This window comes from Oncorhynchus masou, chromosome 2 (assembly GCF_036934945.1).
Source record: "Oncorhynchus masou masou isolate Uvic2021 chromosome 2, UVic_Omas_1.1, whole genome shotgun sequence".
Taxonomy (NCBI): Eukaryota; Metazoa; Chordata; class Actinopteri; order Salmoniformes; family Salmonidae; genus Oncorhynchus; species Oncorhynchus masou.
In genome coordinates, this window is record NC_088213.1 from 28,414,011 (window position 1) to 28,438,121 (window position 24,111).

Sequence of the window (24,111 nt, forward strand, 5' to 3'; positions counted from 1 at the left end):
GAAAGCAATGGGCTGAGCCAGGACATGGCTCATGGTGTAATTACAGGGTGTCTGTGTCTACACGCTCCCTCCCCTCTTGATTGTTTATCCTCTGCTGATCCAGAAGGTGCCATCAATCAGCAAAGGAGCTCCGCCCCCATGGCTTCTGCAAACATCCTGCTGTTTAGCAGAGAAACCAGGAAATACGCCTCACAGAGGCACCAAAAAACAGACAAGTGTAGAAAAAACTCTCTAGTCCTGTCCCTGTGTACTGGTACCTTTCATTGGGTGTTAAATGCTATTGAGCAGCAGCTGAAGATATATTTGATTTAAAGGGGGCAGTTTGGTTTTCTCCAGGGCACCAGTCAACACTTGACAACACCACGGATTGACAGTAGGCCAATTTTGTTAATGTATTTATTTGATTTTTTTATGACCTTTTTCTCCCCAATTTTGATCTTGTCTCATCGCTGCAACTCCTCAACCTGCTCTGGAGGTGAAGGTCGAGTCCTGCGTCCCCCGAAACATGACCCGCCAAACCGCGCTTCTTAACACCTGCCCCATTTAACCCGGAAGCCAGCCGCACCAATGTGTCGGAGGAAACACCATTCCACTGATGACTAAGGTCAGCCTGCAGGCGTCCGGCCCGCCACAAGGAGTCACAAGAGCGCGATGAGCCAAGTAAAGCCCCCCTGGCCAAACCCTCCCCTAATCCGGACAAAGCTGGGCCAATTGAGCACCGCCCTATGGGACTCCCGATCACGGCCGGTTGTGATACAGCCCGGGATTGAACCCGGGTTTGTGGTGACGCCTCTGGCATTGTGATGCAGGGCCTTACACTGCTGCTCCACTCAGGAGGCCCAGGCCTATTCTATTTGGAATTAGTTTATCTAATAAATGGAAACAAAGCCAGGACAATAGCGGAATGCTAACACATAGCTTTACCTTTGTAGGGTTTAGGGGAATGGACATGTAATGAATTAATCACAGTTAATGAAGTTGAATTGGGAGTTACTCATCTCTTCAGTTGTAAATGAGTTGGCAAGTAGAAGGTAGCTAATTCAATTGGCATGACAGGGTGACAGGATTCTCTGTTAATGCACAGACACATGCTGAGACACAGGGAAGTCTAACAGAGACTGCAACCTTTCAGTTTCTGTCAAAATGTATTTGAATTGAAGGTCATCTTTTTACTGACTGTTGGTATCAATTGGCAGTGAATGCAAGACGAGAAGCCCTTAACAATTCATCTGTGCCTTCTAAGCAACCACTCTTAGCAATCATGCTGGTTTTCACATCAACCATTTAACAATCACTCAATCTATCGATTTAACAATCTGTAAAAAACATATAAACTCTGTGTACCAGTTTAGTGCTGAATGTCGCGAATATGAGGAAATATTTCCTGGACCTGTTTCATAAAGAGTGTTGTGGGTCTCTCACCATGAGGTGGGGCTTTAGTCCCAAGGGTCACTCTGAATCGAGCAGTTCTTCCAAATAGCCCTATAAGTGCTGCTCCTCCCTCCCATCTCCATTAAGAGGTTAGAACAGTCAATAGGTTCGGCTGAGCACGAGGGACTGGTCCATTGATTTCACTACAAGTCAAAGAAGGAGAATAGAGAGGGAGAAAGGGTCCTTTAGTGGAGAGGGGTCACCATGTCCTGTAAGCTTAGTGCAAGACGGACTCTGGTCGTGCGCAGACATCATGCAAGGTATACCATAAAGCAAATTCTCAAGGAGAAAGGGTGCTCTGGAGCATGTAACTCTGAAGGACCATTGTACCAATGTTAGTGGTCAGACACATTTGCCACTTTTTCCTTTGGAATCCTAAATACCGCAGTTGGACTTAAAGACAGGCTTCTTCATCAGCCTATACAGACTTCACTGACTGAACTGTACGATTGTGGATGTGTTCACACAAATACAGACACAAGTTATGTTTTGTTCATTCATTTTTTTATAAAATGGATATATAGAGCATTTCATTTTGACATCAACAAATCTCTCCATTGACACAGCAAAATAAGCCATAGAATCACACTGCAACTTCACTCAGAGGCACAAAACAGGAAGAAGGTACCGTTACTTCATGTTATACATCTGCCAGTTCTGTAAATGTTAGATTACCTTTACAGACAATCTTCACATCATTGAATATTGCAAGAATGAAAGGGGTTTAGGTGGTTAGAGACAGATGGTTAAGGGGGCAATAGGGGTCCAGCCACTGGCAGAACACACATCAATCAAACCAACAGGGTTTAGAGAGAGAGAGAGAGAAAAAACTGAACAATAGCACACCCTCCAAAACGACCACTGGAAACTGTACAGAACAACGGATGCGCAGACACCAACAGGAGTGGAACCATAGATATATGGAGAAGGACATCATCCATGTCACAGGAATGGCCCAGGGTATCATTCTCTTCTGGTGAGCAGTCCCCTCACAAACTCCCTGCATTATCAGCATGTCAAAGAGCTGTGTGGAGGACTCTAACTACATAAGTTTTATTTTTACAAGTACTTGTGTTTGTTCTTTTCTATATTTGATATCACAAAAAACACAGCTTGAAACGTAAAATAAACGCTGTAGTTACATATGCTAGTGTTTTACATTTTTCAATGGTTGACAACAACTGTTACCATGGATTTATTGCTTTGTACACTGAGTATGGTTAGCGCCACCTGGAGAGGCCTACAGAGGCCATGCAATGTCCACGTTACCTTTGGTTAATTGTGCAAAGAAATTGACACATTAGTAACAGTTTGAGAGACAAAATACATTTTGTGAAAGAAATAAAAAGTGAAAACATTTAGTCTACGGCTTTGTTCCATGCATAAATACATTTCCATAAATACATTGTGAAGTGCTGACTTTAGGTCTCCACAGACAGACAGTGAAAAGCAGGTTTAGGTCCCTGACACGCTACTGAAACCAGTGGTGTATATAAACCCTGGATTGCTGATACTATGTATTGGCCAATGAGAGGCTTTGAAGCCATCGGTCAGCCATATTGGCACTCTCCAGTAGGAGCAATCTTCCATTGGAATGAATGGAATTCTACAGTATTTTAATTAAATGTTTATAGGCCAAAATGTAATGTATTTAAGTATTTTTTGTTGTTGTATTGGGGACAGTAACGTTAGAACTTTCAAAACATTATACTTTTAAGGAAAATATTTTAATATATATGTATTTTTTTAATGTTTAGCTCACATAATATAATTTAAAATTACTCATTAAATGTTCTGTAATCGAATAAACGTGGCAAAAACAAATGTAGACAATAATAAATGAATTTCTATAGCTTCCAAAATATTTATTTACAATGTTGGGGAGTGCCAAGATGGAGGCACAGTGGCTTCTAAACAAGGCCGCTGTCAGTCATCGAGTGTATATATAAATCATTGACTGGAACCAAGTATCTCTACACTGGTCATTACCACTCTATACACACTGGCTAAATCATGTCTTGCTGCTCTTTTGATTGTCTACCTACTCTTTAAGGAATGGTAAACGTTCAATGTGACATACATTACATAGGCAGTAACAGCTATACTGTCATGTTTTTTAATTCTGTAATGCTCTAATGTTTTTACTAGTAGACGTAATATGAATCTCAATCACCAACTTGGCGAATTGTCCTCCTGGACTGCAAGGTATAGTTTTCTTTAACAACATTGTCTATCTGGATCACTATCCCAGTCTAAAAATGTTTCCTTTTCATTAGCAAAGCATATCTCCTGCTGACGGACTGTCTGTACAGTAGATATACTGATTGGCTACTTCTGGATCGGCTGGCTGGTCTTTCTCTGCATTGCACAGGCCCTTGATAGTGCCGTGCAGAATTTCTTTATATTGTCCATGTTATATTTCTTTAGTCACCTCAGACAAACATTTACCTTTAAACAACAACAAATCTTATTGAAATGACTTGAATTGACCAGACAATAAAACGGACAAAATGATCATAAGAATTACATAACCGAGTTATGAATGTTTGTAACCTCCAATCATAAACATTTATAGATGTAACATTGTTATAGGCATGAAATCGAGAGCTTGGGACTATAAGGTTCTATCTGCAAAAATATGATTCTTAGATAATGTAATGTCTGCTTCCAACTCACACTCTCAAACACATAGATCCCCCTCACTCTCCAGATCCCAATCACCTGAATTCTGATCACCTGTTCACACACCTGTATGTCGTTATCACACACTATTTAGTTCAGTTCTTTGCACCCCATCATTGTGAGGTATTGTTTGTTTTGTGACACACTTCTATTAGGAGCTCTGGTTTTCCCATAATGTAATCCTCCCATATATGATAGTTTTTGCCTGCCTCACTAACGATGCCTTTTGTCTATTCCCTGCCTGTACTTTAGCCTTGTTGGACCCCCTGTGTATAACCTTTAGCCTGTCCCTGGACCCAGCTACCTACCTCCTACTGTGGTCCTTTGCAATAAACACCTGCTGCGCCCTGCGCTTGAAACCAGCTCTCTGGTTGATATAAGGGGTATATAAGTAGAGAACATTGAACAGAACAAGGCTATGTCACTAACTCCATTTAGTAAAAAATACAGATAGAACCGTATAGTCCCAAGCTCTCAAAATGGCACAGTAAACACGTGAGCAATGCTTCATCATTATTTTCTTTCATGCATCTTAAGACTTTTACATCAACTAGCGAAAGTGTTATGTTGTTCTTCAAAACATTATTGTATCTTTATGCCTCTGTATTAAAGACAGTTATACAAACACATAATAAAAAAAGAAAATTATATTATGCATTGAAAGGACACTACTTTCAGTGCATTCAGAAGAGATACTGTACAACCTAAGACATACAGTCTCATTCCTGGTTAAGTCCCCTTTTTACAGTGACATGTTTCTTTTACACTGCAATGGCTGGCTCATGAGGAGTTGTAATAAGAACCAGTTAGGCATGATGATCCAGGAAGCCAGTTAAATCTTGTCTGATCGTACATAACAGGCTTCTCCAGACTGAAGAAGCTCAGATTGATGAGGTGGAAATGGTTCACACTTACACACAATTGCACTCCAAATAAATATATCTATAATTTATATGCATATTACATTTACAAATAGATCTGGCAATTTGATGTGCTTCATCTCTATATTTTTTATTTTATTTGTACAATAAAATAATCTTTTTAACAAATTTTATCTTTTGAAATAATGATTTGAATTTGTGCAAACATACAACAATGGATTGTTATCTTTTTTGTTTGGTTTTTGACTCGTTTCGTCTAAACTGGTAAACAATACAAAATAAGTCTACCGTTTGATGGTCAGTGAGTCTCCTGTCTCTAGGAGTAGTCCTGGTCCTGCCTGTAGCCATACGGCCCTCCCTCTGCCTCTTCCTGGACAAACTCCTCCTTCTTATCCCAGCTGTCAGCCCAGCCCCCGTTCTGCGTAGTGGCACCGTACGTTTTGGCCGGACCGCCGCCCAGGGCACCGTAACTCTGGGTGATGTCGCCCGTCTCCTCTGCCAGCTCATCCTCATCGATGAAGCCACACTTCTCATCGCTGGTCAGCTCTGGGTCGGCCCACGGCTGCTTCTCTCCAGAGGCAAAGATGCCATAGAAGATGACTCCCCCGTAGTGAACCAGAGCAGCGATGAGGAACACCCACTGCCACTCTTCTCGAGTCTTCATGTAGACAGATGGAATATAAAGTGTCTTATACAAAGTCACAGAGAATTGTAGTTCTATCCGATAATGAATCTACGTTTAACCATAATGTTTTATGGACTTTCCAAGGGTAACAGAATGTCTTACCTTGTTTTTTGTCATGGCACCTACGATCAATGGGCATACCATGCCAGACAGGGTGCCCACACCGTTGGATATGCCCATAAGGATACTGGCATAGCGTGGAGCAATGTCTAAGTGATTGACGTTGAATCCTGGTGGAAAGAACGTTCAGAATGAAATACAAGGTTTTCAGTGTGAAGTTACTCTCTATAAGACAGATCTCTAAGACAACAATTGATTAGCACTTGATTAAATAAAAACAAGTGGTTATAGTTCTTGTGGTTTAACTGATTTCACTATAACTTAGACCTCGTTTCAATCAGATCGTATCAGACCGCGTTGGCCGACATCCGCATAGCAACTGTTGTTGGATGTGTAACTGCGGTATGAACTGACAAATAGGTGAGTGGCTGCTCTTGTGTCACAAACCACTCCCTTCCTTAGTATCCCCACTGCATTAGAAGTTCAAAACGCCAATAGAACGTGTAGGCTAATGCATGTTTTAATGTTAATTTGGATGGGGGGATTCATAGCCTATCAGACAATAAAACATCACGCATTTGAGCGTTTGAACTTGTAACATGGCTGCATGAACTTCTAATTATAAAGTTGGATTATGAAGTCATTTGGTTTCGTATTTTGCATCCAATGGCAGTGTCCGCGATAAGCTGACGCAAGGAGCCTCTTATGGATTTGACAGCTCTAACGCAGTTCCACCTCAGACACCGTCCAAACAACCGCTATGTGGGTGTTGGCTAGCGCAGATCTGATAGGATCTAGCCCTTACAGTCTCTAGAGCTTTTGCTCATTCTTGGTAGGTAATAAAAACCACCATTAGTAATGACCTTTTTTTCTTTAATGAAGACCACAAAACTACTGAAATACTACTGAAATATCAAAACTACTGAAATACCCCAAACATAATATAAATGTAATGGAAATGAAATTGCGATGAAAATCAAAGCCCCATGCAGCCATCTTGTTGCAAAGGGAGTAGCTAGCCAGTGAATCTCCTCCCCCACACTGAGTGTCCTCTGTAGCTGCACACAGCCAGCCTGTATGGCAGCTCCTCTGGGACTTGTGCTGAATTATTAAATACTCCAGGAGAAAGCCCAAGAAAAATGAGTAGTAGTAAAACCAAGGTCTGCCTTGCAGCCACAAGCATCAGCTGGAATAGATGTTTCAGAAATGTGAGGAATCGACCCTGTTCCCTTTGGAGCTGGATATTGCTGATTGCAAGTCCTTTTTAGACCATCGGTGGCTGTTGAACGATAAATAGACAAGTTGGAGTTTTCATCATGAATCTTGTTCTGGAGGCAGCTCTGCAGAGTGGTCATTAGCTGGCAAGGCCACAAAGTCACAAAATATGATTAAAAATCTAATCCTAACCACACTGCTAACCCTTATGCCTAACCTTAAATTAAGACCAAAAAGCTATGTTGTGTTTTCTTGAATTTTTACAATATAGCCAATTTTGATTTTTCATGTGCCCATCTAGAGAAAATCACTCAGTTCTGCCTCCATGGCAAGATTCATGCAATAAATAGTGGCCATTCTAGACAGAATCTACGGTGTAGTTGTTAGATTTGTTCTCTGTCTATGTAACAGTTGCTTCCGTCCCTCTCCTCACCCCAACCTGGGCTCGAACCAGAGACCCTCTGCACACATCAACCACAGTCACTCACGAAGCATCGTTACCCATCGTGCCACAAAAGCCACTGCACGTGCAGAGCAAGGGGAACCACTACTTCAAGGTCTCAGTGCGAGTGACGTCACCGATCGAAACGCTATTAACGCGCTTCACCGCTATTTAGCTAGCCATTTCACATCAGTCACATCTACAAAGAGTAAGGGAGGAGTATCCTACAGGCAGCTGTGATCTATACTGGCAGACTCTCGGATGACATGTGTTTAACAGGTACTGACCTGATATGGCAAATCCACTGAAGCCCACAGCAAGGACCAGGAAGGAAATAGCCACCCCTTTGGTGTGGGAAAATCCCACTACCAGCAGCAGCGTAGCCTCCATGCCAAACCCTGCAGAGACAGACAGTCACACACATGCTACAGTAACCCAGGGGCTATGGGCCATCACAGTTGCAATTTAATTACAGTCCACAAAAAGTAATTGTACCACGATCATACAGATAGTGTAAAAGCATTACTATTCTATCAAACACATTAGATATAATTGTACATATTGTGCTGAAGGGGCTCTCTCACCTCCACAGTTCATGATCTTCCTGACTGTAGTGGTAGAGAGGATGTTCCTGCTGCGTAGGTAGTCAGCCAACTGCCCTCCAATGGGCACAATGATTGTCATCACCAAGTGGGGCAGGGCAGACACCATGCCAACCTGAGGACAGGAACAGTTGCAATCAACATCCACATAGAGGTATTAAAAGGTATTAAAGTCAGTTAGAGCCAAGCACAACATTTTCACACATCCCTCACCTAGGCCTCGAGTACCATACCCCAGCAAAACTGTTTGGCTAGGCTGGTGCCCTATCCTGGCAATGCTCCACTGGTCTCACCTTGCTTATCTCAAACCCAAACACCTCCTCAAAGTAGGCCGGCTGACTGATAAGCAGTAGGTAGAAGGTCCAGCTTCTGCAGAAGTTGGCCACGATGATTGCATAGACAGGCATGGAGGTGAAGAACTTTTTCCAGGGGGTCTTAAATTTCTACGATAGAGCAAAAGGGAGGAAAATACATGAGTTACCGGTGAAAGGCTAGCAGCGGCGAGAATGAGAGAAACACATACATGCAGCCTATAGAGAGTGCCTGTCCGCACATTCTGATAGATTTATTGTATATTTTAAACCATTTAAAAGTAGGCTAAATGCTACAGCCATCACACTTCTATGCAAAATACGAATTGTTGTTCAATATTTAGTTTATCATTATATCATTGGGTTTCTATTCCTGCCTTCCTATAGGCTCTGAGTTGAAATAGGCTATGATGTTAAACTCCTATCACACAGCAATACTGTAACCTACTCATACTGTCAAATATTTTACATAAGCTACCGGTCTATTTACTGTGTTGGCAGAATCTTTTAATCTTTAGCAGTAATTTATGCTGTAGCTGACAAAAGAACTGTCCGTTTCTGAAAGAGAAAACAACGGAAATGTTGTTGACCTGTCAGCAGAACGTTTGAATTCAACAATGTTTTGCATCGACTTTTCCCCCATCCTGTTTACGATGGTCTGCCCGCAAACTCTGAAACATTGTCTCGGCGGAAAAAATCATCCATTGTAGTACATCAACCTGGGTTTAGAGCCATATGGAATATACTTTACGTATTTCTGAGCACCTCCAAGACGTACTGTATCATACCTACTAATGGTCTAGTTACTTTGCACATAGGGAGGTTGGTCGGGGAGGTTTGGTGGGCCAAAACAGTTCGGAACAGTTTGTGGATATATTTTGATGACATTTTGTGACTTTTTCTTCATTGTGGATTGGCAAGGGTTTTTTCGGCTGTTCAAGCACACAAAACATTTTCTCCAGGCAAGCCAAAGTTGGAAGCCGAAGTGCCTGTTGTCATTCATCGAGAGACAACTCGTCCTCATGCGATAAAATACTGCACCAAACATCCTAGTCAGATGCAAAACTGCACGACTATGAAAAGAAATGACAATTTCTTAAATTATCTTAGATTAATTCTGACTATTTTGAGGAAGCATATACTGGCTATGGCATCTCCAAATGGACAAACAGTACGACTGATGCTTTTTCTCGTTTTTCAAACAAGGGACTTTTAAAGTAGTATGTGAGCACACGCGTTCAGTTCACTTGGCCAAGCTTGCCTAGGCACCAGCCAAATTGAAGCATGCTGACGTCTTAATCCACGACAGACTATCAATCCAAAAATTGCTTGTTCAATTCGCGTCAGAGACAACTCTTGTATTTTAGCTAACCCTTCTCTTAACCCTTATTCTAAACTGAACCCAATTCATCTAACCAGCTACATAAATTCATGTAAACTTTGTCGTTTAAGTTCTCCTAACATTTTTTCGTTAGTTACTCTAACCGCCAACATAAATTCTCTCCATAATTCTCCTTTGTTATTATGGTGCAACAAGCAACCTGATCTCAGATCAAGACGTACAATACTATACGTCATTCAAGATGTATGATAAATTAAGTCATCCAATTCGTATGCTATTGTATGACTGGGTAAGATGTATGATACTATACATCCTCTAATTCATAGAATATTGTACGACCGCTATTCCATTCATAATGTACCTAACCTCCTGAGACCCAGCAATTCATCAGTTCTTGGTCCGTATCTCTAAGGCTATACAAGCCACTGTATTAAGACCTGTTGTCCCTTTGAGAGGACATTATGGGCTTTTCAATGATATCACATGTGAGGGTGTGACCTTGACAACTTTATCTTCCTGGTTCTTTAAAAAAAATGGATGCCGTTCAAAATGTACACACTTTATGGTAATTTGAAAAGAAGTGTGAGTAATTATAAATGATAATTTTTGTGAGTTTGATATTCAAATTGTTTCTAGTAAGTGGATTTCTCATGAATAGTTAAGTGAGTTGTCAGGACTTTTGTTTTTTTCACATTACACTAAACAAGAGCTTATAAAAAAATGTGCTCTATAGTGGACACCCACATGCTGCAACTATGTTTTTCATCTACTTTACCTATTGACTGTAATGTCAATTTTGTAATATTTAAATCCTAATGACCGGTACAAAGGACAATTTTTGCACATACAATAAAATATAAATAACCATATTTTTAGACCCCAAACAAATTTTTATGGGTCACAGGAGGCTAACGTAACGTAACATACCATACTAGTCGGTTAGGACAACTACTTTGTGCATGACACAAGTCATTTTCCAACAATTGTTTACAGACAGATTATTTCACTTATAATTCCCTGTATCACAATTCCAGTGGGTCAGAAGTTTACATACACTAAGTTGACTGTGCCTTTAAGCAGCTTGGAAAATTCCAGAAAATTATGTCATGGCTTTAGATGCTTCTGATAGGCTAATTGGCATAATTTGAGTCAATTGGAGGTGTACCTGTGTATGTATTTCAAAGCCTACCTTCAAACTCAGTGCCTCTTTGCTTGACATCATGGGAAAATCAAAAGAAATCAGCCAAGACCACAGAATCAAAATTGTAGATCTCCACAAGTCTGGTTCATCCTTCAGAGCAATTTCCAAATGCCTGAAGGTACCGCGTTCATCTGTACAAACAATAGTATGCAGGTATAAACACTATGGGACCACGCAGCCATCATACCGCTCAGGGAGGAGACGCGTTCTGTCTCCTAGAGTTGAATGTACTTTGGTGCGAAAAGTGCTAATCAATCCCAGAACAACAGCAAAGGACCTTTTGAAGATGCTGGAGGAAACAGCTACAAAAGTATCTATATCCACAGTAAAACGAGTCCTATATCGACATAACCTGAAAGGCCGCTCAGGAAGGAAGAAGCCACTGCTCTAAAACCGCCATAAAAAGCCAGACTATGGTTTGCAACTACACATGAGGACAAAGATCGTACTTTTTGGAGAAATGTCCTCTGGCCCGATGAAACAAAAATAGAACTGTTTGGCCATAATGACCATCGTTATATTTGGAGGAAAAAGGAGGATGCTTGCAAGGCAAAGAACACCATCCCAACCGTGAAGCACGGGGGTGGCAGCATCATGTTGTGGGGGTGCTTTGCTGCAGGAGGGACTGGTGCACTTCACAAAATAGATGGCATCATTACGAAGGAAAATTATGTGGATATATTGAAGCAATAGCTCAAGACATCAGTCAGGAAGTTAAAAGCTTGGATGCAAATGAGCCTTCCAAATGGACAATGACCCCAAGCATACTTCCAAGTTGTGGCAAGATGGCTTAAGGACAACAAAGTCAAGGTATTGGAGTGGCCATCACAAAGCCCTGACCTCATTCCCATAGACAATTTGTGGGCAGAACTAAAAAAAAGTGTGTGCGAGCAAGGAGGCCTACAAACCAGACTCAGTTACACCAGCTCTGTCAGGAGGAATGGGCCAAAATTCACCCAACTTATTGTGGGAAGCTTGTGGAATGCTACTTGAAATGTTGGACCCAATTTAAAGGCAATGCTACCAAATTCTAATTTTGTGAATGTAAATGTATTTGGCTAAGGTGTATGTAAACTTCCGATTTCAACTGTATATAGCCTATCTATGTACTAGGCTACACAGTCCACTTAAATGAGAGCTGTGCATTGTAATTTGTTGTATGGCTACTTCAAGAATATGAACCTGTCATGGAAAGAAAAGGTGAGGAATTTATTCTGCAATGGTTATGAAAATAAAATAAATAGGAAAAGATTCCTATGTCTGTATGTTAGAATAAAATGAAACACATAGATTTTCAGAGATGTGAGATGTGCATCCGCATGGTCTAAAGTTTCCGGATAGGTTAGCACATTGTCTCAAGTTATATTTGTATAAATGTCAATTTTTTTGGCGCATGCACAATTTGTGGTATATTCTGGACATACTCACAGTTTATGCATGAGGCCTCAGGGGAGCAGAGATCAAAACAAGCCTGAGTAGGAAGTGGGGCATAGCATCATCTCCCAATTTAATATCATAGGAATCGATTTGAGAAGAAGTGGACTTTGAAGACATTGAGAACTCTGGCGTAATATCACTAAGAAAATGTAATGGCCTACTAAAAGACTTTGTCAAACTTTCACACAGATTTGGATTATTTCACTGAAACAGAGAAGCAGGGCATGAGGTTAGTTGAGTGAAAGTTGTTTGAAACCCTTCAAACAACTTTTATTCAACCAACCTCAAGCCCTGTCCCTCACCTCAGCAGGGCCCATGAGCTTGGCACTCTCCCCGATGCTCTCCTCTATGTAGACTCGTTCCTCCTGGGTGATGGTAGGGTGCACAGCAGGACTTTCATACGACACAAGGATCCAGAACATATACCAGAAGATCCCAAAGCACCCTGCACAATGATATTGGGATTATTACACAGGATAAATAAAATATGGGTGGTGGATTATGTATATATTCTAGTCATTATGCAACCATGCAGCAAAGCTACAGAAACCCTATTGTAAATGTGTTTTAATTGTGTCATTGTTGTATGTGAACATGTGAAAAGCTTAGATCAGCCTGTACAATAACATTACATTCTTAAAAGGCAGCCGGATCTTTTAGAAATCCCCCATAGACTAAACCATCAGACAGAAAGGCCAAATTCATCTAGTCCAGGGAGAGATGGAAAATTATTGGAGAACAGGCACACCAAAACAATGGGAAGAAATCAATGGTCTGGAGGTCTGAAAGCATCAGCAACCAGCTTTAAAATGTCCTGAAGACGATGTACTATACTCAACATATTTTCAATATTTTCAAATAGGTTGTTGGTTAGAATGTGATGATGATTAAAAAAAATGTTTAAAAAAACTAATTTGGAAGCTATATAAAAAGATAGAAAGAAAGTGGAAAACTCTATATATGCTCCCAAAAATTGAGTGTGTGAACCTAACCATCATTTTGGCACGCAGTGACTTTTCAGGGTGGGTGTGCGTCAGCTCATGCGTTTTACATTTGGAAGCTATAACATTGCCATGGAACTCCATCTTACCATAGAGATAGAACACAGAGGACCAGCCGGAGTACTGCACCAGGATCCCTGCTAGAGGCATGGCTATGACAGCACCAGCATATGAACCTGTAAGAGGAAATGGTAGAGGGGGAAGAGAAGAAAAGGAAATCTAAATAGACAAAGGAAGTACAACTACTGTACCTCTTGCTTCACTGCCATAGTGTGACAGATAAGATACTATTGAAAAGAGTATTTACCACAGAAGGAGGTGGTGGCCAGGCGACTCCTCTCCAGAGGGGGAGCCCACTTACTCCAGATCCCATGGCAGGCTGGGTAGGTTACTCCCTGGGTAGGTCACACACACCACAGAACCATGAGCAACTAAGAGTAGGTAACTGGTTTAAAGCAAATCATACTGCTGCTATTATTCTTAAGTTATAATGAATAAGATGGCCAGAAAATTCTGATCATCCTGCTCCTTATGGCAATAGCAATGGATTCTAGCAACACTGTTTAACATTTAGTATTTAGCATTTTATTAGGATCCCCATTAGCTACTGCTAAAGCAGCAGCTACTCTTCCTGGAGTCCACACAAAACATAAAACATGACTTAATACATGTACACAAGTACATCACAAGACAGAACTACATACATTGTAAATAAGTCTACACGCTTTCATACATGTATACCTTCATAATCATGTGATTCATAGACTACTGAATGCAGGTGAAACACACAACAATGGAAATACAATAACAAGGAGGTGCGTTGCAAATAGGCTGACACTTTTCTCTAAGTTCCCATGATGTGAATATAGCAACCTTGTTCCTCTAAATTCCCCTGACGTGAATAAAGCGACCTTGTTTCTATAGTTACCACCCTTAATAATTGATATCCTGGGGTAAAGCTAAGTATAGACTTTTTATAGTTACCACACACAATGGGTTAAAAAATCTAATACATTGTTTTAAATATACAGTACCAGTCAAAAGTTTGTACACACCAACTCATTCAAAGGTTTTTCTTTATTTTTCCTATTTTCCACATTGTAGAATAGTAGTGAAGACATCAAAACTATGTAATAACACACATGTGATCATGTAGTAACAAAAAAGTGTTAAACAAATCAAAATATATTTTATATTTGAGATTCTTCAATGTAGCCACCCTTTGCTTTGATGACAGCTTGGCACATTCTTCTTCACATATGCTGAGCACTTGTTGGCTGCTTTTCCTTCACTCTGTGGTAGCCATGCTGGTGAAGTGTGCCTTGAATTCTAAATAAATCATAGTGTCACCAGCAAAGCACCCCCACAACATCACACCTCCTCCTCGATGCTTCATGGTGGGAACTAAACATGCAGGGATCATCCGTTCACCTACTCTGCGTCTCACAAAGCACAGAAGTTGGAACCAAATATCATACATTTGGACTCATCAGACCAAAGAACAGATTTCCACCGGTCTAATGTCCATTGCTCGTGTTTCTTGGCCCAAGCAAGTCTGTTACTTGAACTCTGTGAAGCATTTATTTGGGCTGCAATTTCTGAGGCTGGTAACTCTAATGAACGTATCATCTGCAGCAAAGGTAACTCTAAGTCTTCCTTAGTGATGATAGACTGTCGTTTCTCTTTGCTTATTTGAGCTGTTCTTGTCATAATATGGACATGGTATTTTACCAAATAGGGCTATCTTCTGTATAACACTACCTTGTCACAACCCAACTGATTGGCTTAAACACATTAAGTGTTTAAGTGTCACTTTTAAAAAGGCACACCTGTTAATTGAAATGCATTCCAGATGACTACCTCATGAAGCTGGTTGAGAGAATGCCAAGAGGGTGCAAAGCTCTCATCAAGGAAAAGGGTGGCTACTTTGAAGAATCTAACATCTAAAATATATTTTGATTTGTTGAACACTTTTGGTTACTACATGATTCCATATGTGTTATTTCATAGTTTTGATGTTTTCACTATTATTCTATAATGTAGAAAATTGTACAAATAAAGAAAAACCCTTGAATGAGCAGGTGTGTCTTTTGACAAGTACTGTATGGTTTATTTGTCACATATACCTGATAGTTACAGTTTTACAGGGTCATCCAGCAGTACGACGCCCTTGGAGCAAATTAGGGTTAAGTGCCTGACTCAAAGGCACATTGACACCTTGTCGGCTCGGGTATTTGAACCAGCGACCAATCGGTTACTGGCCCAACGCTCTAACCGATAGGCTACCTTTCCTGGGGTAACATGTAATATCTTATACTTGTAAGCCTTTTGTTAGTTACCACCAGCTATGGGTTTCATTAGGTAAAATAACCACCCACTGGGCACAGACGTCAATTCAACGTTGATTCAACCAATGTGTGCCCAGTGGGCAGGCCTTGAATCTTGAGCCTTGTTACAGTCTATTGCCCTTAACGGGTTAGCTGAGATATAGTGTAACGTGTTACAGTACCACCTGTTATTGGATTCATTAGGTAAAATACAACGTTCATTTGTTATCTTAACCTTGTCTTCTAATCTTTCTTCACATATCCTTTAAATACCTCCCCCATTTTGGCCAAACTGATTAATACATATAAAAAAAATGTTTAAAAACACAAAGTTGCACACAACCATTTTAAAGACTAAATGTAGGGAACTGTGTTATTCAAATAGATGGTTTCAAACAGATTGTCACAGAATAATGGGAGAAATTGTAAACATAAGACATACTGATAATAGATTTGCCTGCACTGAGCTGTCAATCACAAGAGATGATACTACCAGATATGAGCTGCCATGGTTGTAAATCAAATATGATCACAAACAAAAACCAACATACTCTCTTCATTGCCTTTTTGATTAATATTAATAAGAGATGCAGTGCTCTGAGCTAACTGATGAGCTTCTCATTACACTGACAATGCTGCTGCCATTAAATGTTCATTAGCTGCTAATTGGAACAGAGTGTGCTATTTGAAAATGCAATCTGCATGGACATGCTAAGAGGAGATTTATCCTAGCTATCCACTGGACTGATCTGAGATCACTATATATGAATCACTTTTAGGTCCTCCTATAAGCTCATGGAATGTGTACCACTCAAAACTGAATTAATATTGCTCTATTTACTGAATATACCCAAAACACAGAAGCCTTTCCTTACAGAGACAAAAACAAGACATAACCAGATTAGCCTTTGTCATCTGATGGCTCATTCAAATCAAGGACCCACTGGGCACAGACGTCAATTCAACATCTATTCCACATTGGTTCAATGTCATTTCATTGAAATGACGTGGAAACAACATCGATTCAACCAGTGTGTGCCCAGATGGGAGCTACTGGCCCAGTCTCACCTCAGCCATCAATGCCAAACACGTAAATGTGCTGTTGTTATTGAATTACACCATTCATTATCACAAGACATTCATTTGAACCCTATTTCTATCACTCACAGCCAGCACAGCCTATAGACAATTATTTTAAGACAATTATTTCATTGAATGTAGTTAGTAATGAGTCAGGCTTGTGAGAATAAATACATATTTCCATTCTTTGCAAGATAATGGAAAATAAAGTATTATTCTAAAATTCCATCTATGGTGTTCAAAATGATTCTCAGTGGTTGGCTCTGGTGCCAGGATGGTGTATCGGGGTAAAGTACTTAAGTAAAAATACGTTAAAGTACTACATAAGTCTTTTTTGGGGGAATCTTACTTTACTATTAATATTTTTGACAACTTTTACTTTTAATTCCCTACATTCATAAAGAAAATTATGTACTTTTTCTCCAAACATTTTGCCTGACACCCAAAAGTACTAGTTGCAGTTCGAATACTTAGCAGTAGAGGAAAAAGGTCCAATTCACACACTTATCAAGAGAATGTCCCTGGTCATCCCTACTGTCTCACATCTGGTGGACTCACTAAACATACTTTTACTCAAGTAGAATTTTTCTGGGCGACATTCACTTTTACTTGAGTCGTTTAATAGGCATCTTTTTTTTTACTCAAGTATGACATTTGAGTACTTTTTCCACATCTGATTCGTTAAGCTGGATGTGTTTTATTATGACACTGTGAATGTAGCCTGCCCTTCAGTATCAACATGGCATCATGTTTTACTGTACACGGCAGCCGCTGCCAACATCTCATGTTTCAATATGCCTACTGGACAGTGGATTCATGAGCTGCTGTTATATCAGCACATTGTCTTTGGGAATATGATTCTGGCTAGACGAGCATTTTCCTAACTGTGGTGTTACTACCAGAGAGCAGAGCAGATATGTTTCAGCAGTTTATTGGTTCATTCGGATCCCTATTAGCTTTTGCCGAAGCAGCAGCTATTCTTCCTGGGGCCCACACAAACACATAAAACATGTCAAGTAACAACCCACTGGGCATACACTGGTTGAATCAACTTTGTTTCCACTTAATTTCAATGAAATTACAACTGAAGAATAATGTGTGTAGATTGTGTGTGTTAAGAGTGTGATAGTGTGTGTGTGTGTGTGTGTGTGTGTGTGTGTGTGTGTGTGTGTGTGTGTGTGTGTGTGTGTGTGTGTGTGTGTGTGTGTGTGTGTGTGTGTGTGTGTGTGTGTGTGTGTGTGTGTGTGTGTGTGTGTGTGTGTGTGTGTGTGTGTGTGTGTCATTTCACCATCCCTATTGTGCCATGAGAAGTTGTTTTATAATTTTTTTAAAGGTAATTTTGCTGTTTGCTTGAGTAATTGGAGATGGAAGGGAGTTCCATACGATCACGGCTCTGTATAATACTGTGCTTTGCCATCAATTTGTTTGGACTTGGGGACTGTGAAGAGACCCCTGGTGGGATGTATGGGTGTCTGAGCTGTATGATATTTGATTATGCAGACAATCTGGAATTTTCATCTGTTAATCATCAGTTAATCTCCGATCAACCGTCAACCAGGAAAGACTGACGTGCAGTTAAGGGCAAGGTGTGCTGCTCTGTTTTGAGCCAGCTGCAGCTTTACTAGGTCTTTCTTTGCTGCACTTGACCATATTACCGGACAGTAATCAAGATGGGACAAGACCAGAGCCTGTAGAACTACAGTTAATTTTTATGTGAAAAACGCAGAACATATTTTTTAGAACAGACAGAGGGGACTCTCCCACAACAAATACCCAGCTGCAGATCAATACAACAGTCTCACATTTCCCCAGGGTGCATTCTGGCTGTTGTACTGACTCTATTCCATTGCCTCTGCCATACTGTAGCCTAAACATAATCGAACTGCCACAAAGGAAAACTGGCTATTTTCGAAAACTGCTCTATTGACAGGATAGGCGTACTCAATTTTAATTACAATTTGCAAATAAGATAAAAGCTCTCCAGAAATGTGACTTTTGAATTAAATAACTCCTTACCTCCACCAGCCCTTGCAATATCCTCACAAAGATGACTAGTCCATAATGCGTCCGTGCCGCCGAGGGGATTAACATATTGAGCGTCGAGGTAAGGAAAATGGCAAGACCGAAAACCCTAAAAGAAACAGAAATATACACATTTGCATATATCGTATGTCGTAGGCCTTATACCTCATTTTGATAAACAATGTGTCCAGTAGGCCTAGTGATTTATTTAAGCTGTATTTATGTCTTGGCCAATTTATTCTTCAAAGCAGGAAACAGTTAGTTTAGTTTAGGCCTAGGCCTCTCATTGACTTCATGTTTAATTAATTTATTAATCTCCGATTTTTTTTAAAGCCATCCGGACTAAATTTAGCAGGGACCCATCGAACAAATCACATTCCACACTCATTTACTGGCTTACTATCGAAATGGAGTTAGTCCTATTCAATGTAATTTCTCGATCCCATTTTCTAATGGTTATAAGGCCTATATTCGGCCTGCTGTTCTTCTTCTAATCAAATGGCCAATCTTACGTCCAAATATATATATATATAATTTTCTTGCATCATTAAAATATTTAAGACTTTGATTTTTTTTCATGTCAAGCATTGGTTAGTGCACCGTTAACTTCTTGATTTACGTTAGATAGCAATAATTAATTTGAAGAAATAAATGAAAGCGTGATGACAGGGAGTGCCGACAGCAGAGGGCATTGGTTTGAGCGCAGTGGAGGCAATCCCAAATGAATAACCGGAACCATGGTATTTTTTACAATTTTTGTCACGTCTTGTAAACACCCGGAGACCACGCCCCACCCACCCAAACTCTAATCGGATTGAGGCACCTCTCTGGCATCGATTACATCTCAATGTCAATCAAGAAAACATATCGACAATAAACATGTTATACATTAAACTACATTATACACATGTAATACATCGTATATATTTAAATAGCCCGCTCAACAAATAATATTGTATTTACTCAACAAAACATATTATGATGCCAAATTGATTGTCTTTCTTCATATATATTCAGGGTATAAATTGCGATCACCAATTATGGACACTACTATTATGAACAGTGGACCAAAGACCCACTAAAATATATAGTAATTTCCTATTATAATATCCTATATTTAAATGCTGCTCATGCCTCATGCAGGCTAGGCCTAAACCTTGTTTATAAGCCATGTTTAGTGTGCACCGTGCACATGAGCGTGAGTAAGCCTTCGGCGACGAGGACCGGGCTGGTCGCCATGCCCCCAGAATGCAGCAAGTTAGACACGGCTCCCCCCGGGGACCTCATTAACAGGTGGCAGAAAGCCCTGTGGACCGGAGCGACACCGTCAAATCTCAATAGCCCTGCCAGCGTCAGCGGCTGAATCGCTCCCTCCCAAATTAATTATCCATTTAATGGCCTTCTCCATTGCAGTCACAATGGTTACTATGCCTACTGTCTGTTAAACCTTGGGTCGCAATACTGGCCTGCAAATCCTCCCTCTCATTTACAATAAAGGTCTAATTGTCATAAAGATGTGAAACGTCCAATTAAACCCTTGTGGGGATGCCTTTGTGTCTGCAACATTTCCAGACCATTAAAATGTTGATTTTGTTTAAAAATTCGTTCCTCACATAATTTATTCTGACGGGAAAAGGTGTGATAATGACAAGTTGAAAACCGATAATATATCCAGGCTTCAGTAATCTACATCTACGTCATCATCCCAGTTGCTCGGATCTTACATATTGGGCACATCTCTTGATGACTAAAATAAATCGGACCTATTTTCATTTTTTTTTCTTGAGGGTCGTTCATTTCATAGTGTTACATTTTAGTAACCAATTGAATAATTACGAATACATCGCATTTGAGACTGTGAGAAGGAATACGAACTTATGTAAAAAAAAATAATAATAACAATAATAATGAATGTAGGCCTACCTGTTAGCTGCCAGTCTCGAGCATATGTACCCTCCCGGGATCTGCGTCACTATATAGCCCCAGAAAAACGAACCATGGATCATACCGACTGTCTCTGGGTCCCAGTTGAACTTTGCTTTCTTTCCAGTGAAATAAAAACAAAGACAATAAAATAAACAATACACAATCGATGGAACATCGTAATAAATCCTCTTCACATATATAATTCCATTGTAATTCAATACAATAATTCACAAAACGTATAAAGACGTATAATAACCTTAACAAAAGCCTAAAGTCACATATCATAACAGGAAATAGGGATATAGTGAGAAGCAGAAATGTGAGCTATAATCATTACCATCATATACGGTACACGGTGTGTAGGATACACATGCTAAATGCTGTGTTATTATGGAATACAATAGTTTATGGTTGTGGCATACCTATAATGGCTGCACTGAAAAAGCATGGAACAAAATTAATCGAGCTATGAAACCAATACACGAAGGAAAATGTTCTGTATCTGCCTTTGCTTATTTTTTATTTTCAGTATAAAGGTCAGGTCAAGTGTGAGAAGATTAGGAGACCTCCAACATCTGGACTATTTTTAGGGACGACAAATTAGGGAGCAGGAGGGCGGTGACACGATGTTGACGTCAGTAAAGTGTGCACCACACACACCTCTGTGATGATGATCTTCCCATCTTTGTGAATTGTGCTGTTGTTGACCATTCCCACGATGGCCACGCCCAGATTGCATCGGATGCCGAAAGAGATACAGAAACCTAGACCGCTCATGATGGCGATGATGTATCGGCGGGGCAGCCCAAAACACGTGCAGTCGCACAGGGGTGCTTTCTTCTCCTGGGCCTCAGAGGGCCTGCCGTCCTCTGTTAGTTCGATAACTTCACCAGTTCCCTGTCGCTTCTCCATCACCCTTCAAACAGACAGATAAAAAAAGTCATCCAATTTCGTCGGAAAATCAGCCTCAAATTAATGGATTGACCTATGTTCGATATTTGAATGTTATGAATAATAAATGCATTTTAGTGTAGCAAAAATTCAGGCCTGTAATTAAGTTCAATGATAGACCTATACAGTTATATATGTTGTAGTCTGCAGCCTTCAAATATAGCCTGCATCAAGTCCAATAAAAATCTTTCAAATGTAAAAGTTATTGAAAATAAGGAAGGAGACTCATTTATATTTTAAAACCATCTTCTTCGGATAGCGTACTGAAACACCATTTTAGGTTATCTAGGTCTACATTAAATATCTATGCCTATTCAATCCGCTGTTTTATGAGGATAGTGTATTCGCCCCAACGACTGGGGGCGCTATTTGATGAATGATAACCAACATGATTCAGAACATGATAACTAATATGATCCAGAAAATGTTTTTTGTTTTTTTCATTAAACGAAAAAACTACTTCAGCAAGGTAACTTAGCAACTATTAATAGAAAAATAGCGCTGTATGTGAGCGGCACAAGGTTCAATTTCATCGAATGCCAAAAAAAAGCATCGTACATCGGAGCAAGAAGCGAATGAAGATGCGCCCACCGCATTGCAGCAACCGCTCACCTTCACCCTCATTTGCATTCACGGATTTGGCTGTTGCTAATCTCTCCAGGCAAACATTCACCCTGCGGTTTCAAATGAATTATTGGCCATATCCACAATTAATTCGTTTGCCAAAATAAGCCCAAATAAAGCTTAGGCTCCAGTTACAGTATTAGGCCTATACCTTAAAAAAATATGTAAAATCGCCATAAGGAAAAAATTACAAGAACTCTTATCTTATCATAGCTAATTATGCACTCCTGTTTAGAATATACATTTGGAATATCAAAACTATTGCACATGAACTAGATTAATGTGATCATTTCGTTATGCCCAACGAAAAATACATATTTTTAACGCAACAACATGCAGCTGTTATTTCATACAAGCTAAGTTTAAAATGGGACTTGGAATCCAAATAGGCCTATCGAAGGAAGCAACAATACATCGAAAACAATCCAAACCAAAACTAAATAGATTCATTTAGAGGCTTCAACAATACATTGATTGACATTAGGCTGCAACTACAAGCATCAGAATAGATGTCAAATGTTATTTGTCACATACACATGGTTAGCAGATGTTAATGCGAGTGTAGCGAAATGCTTGTGCTTCTAGTTCCGACAATGCAGTAATATCTAACAAGTAATCTAACAATTACCCAACAACTACATAATTCACACAAATCTAAAGGGGTTAATGAGAATATGTACATGTAAGTATATGGATGAGCGATGGCCGAGCGGCATAGGCAAGGTGCAATAGACGGTTTAAAATACATTATATACATGTGATATTAGTATTGTAAGATATGTAAACATTATTAAAGTGGCATTGTTTAAAGTGACATTGTTTAAAGTGACTAGTGATCCATTTATTAAAGTGTCTCAATGTAGGCAGCAGCCTCTCTGAGTTAGTGATTGCTGTTGAGCAGTCTGATGGCCTTGAGATAGAAGCTGTTTTTCAGTCTCTCGGTCCCAGCTTTGATACATGAAGCCCTTGCCACTTAGCAAGACAAATCAGTTCGACTTTTAGGCTACTAGCAATAAATCGATACCCATCCCGTAAATAATGAAAGAGATAACCTCCTGTAGTTGTTGGTTTCAGAAAAATATTTTAAATATTACAGGGACCCGGTCACAAGCCAATTGCAAACGAAGATAACACTCCGTGGATCTGTATTTAATCGCATAGTAGGCTAGTTCACGGCAAATACTTTTCGCAGCTATCTGTTTAATGCATTAATGTATTGTTGACTTTTTCCACATGCATCAAGGTCTTTCCTGCGCTTTCACGAGGTTATGCATAATTTTCCCACTACGTCTATTAGAGGCGTGACCATGACTGCAAGCTGTTTGAGATAAAAGTAACACACTTCTCGGCATAGGATAGGAACGTACAGTAGTCTACTACCATTACACCACCATATTACACCACCATATTGTAGGCCTATCACTTGAAAATACAGAAATCATAACCAGCCCTATGTTTAAACATGGGCTAGCCTGCATATTAAACATAATTTCAACACCTACTTGTACATCTGTCCCAGGGTCTTCGCCCCAAATTCCTTTATGCCCTCTTTGGCTCTCATCTTGACGGACTCCATATCCAAATTTGATGTTTTTCTAAAAAATGTCTACTGTTTAAGCTTCATGTTACGGTGCGTGTGACCGAACAAACCGGTGGAGCAAGCGATGTATCTGATTATTTGACAAGAAAAGCAGACAAGATCTGTAGCCTATCACGCGTCGTTCGCTGTAAAAACGCCTACATGTGAGAGAAATCAGATGAGCTCTGATTCTCCATTCCCCATATAAACTCACTCATTCAAACACATTCACCTCACGTGCAAGTGCCATCGCAATGAAATCAACAGATAATTCCTAAAGCGAACGAAAGAGAAACACGTTAGAAGCGTCTA

The 24,111-nt window shown here is 40.0% G+C and overlaps 1 protein-coding gene across 1 annotated transcript; it reads right to left on the bottom strand.

Moving 5' to 3' along the window:
* Positions 1–1,919: 1,919 nt before the first annotated feature.
* On the bottom strand, positions 1,920–23,932 carry LOC135558188 (vesicular glutamate transporter 2.1). Its single transcript, XM_064991923.1, has 12 exons — positions 23,723–23,932; positions 21,306–21,561; positions 20,643–20,761; positions 18,714–18,828; positions 13,598–13,685; positions 13,380–13,466; positions 12,592–12,734; positions 8,292–8,441; positions 7,981–8,113; positions 7,684–7,794; positions 5,782–5,909; positions 1,920–5,652 (listed from the first exon to the last, which is right to left on the bottom strand). Exons 1-12 carry the CDS (start codon positions 23,794–23,796, stop codon positions 5,311–5,313), a joined length of 1,746 nt encoding a protein of 581 aa, XP_064847995.1. The 5' UTR covers positions 23,797–23,932; the 3' UTR covers positions 1,920–5,310.
* Between the last annotated feature and the right edge of the window lie 179 nt (positions 23,933–24,111).

What these genes read in the sequence shown, in the direction of transcription:
- LOC135558188 (XM_064991923.1), bottom strand. Translation starts at nt 23,796, where the DNA reads ATGGAGTCCGTCAAGATGAGAGCCAAAGAGGGCATAAAGGAATTTGGG. An exon ending in CTCTGTGTTCTATCTCTATG is followed by an intron (nt 12,735 to 13,379) that starts GTAAGATGGAGT and finishes ATCATTGTGCAG; the next exon opens with GGTGCTTTGGGATCTTCTGG. An exon ending in GAAGATCATGAACTGTGGAG is followed by an intron (nt 7,795 to 7,980) that starts GTGAGAGAGCCC and finishes CTGTCTCTGCAG; the next exon opens with GGTTTGGCATGGAGGCTACG.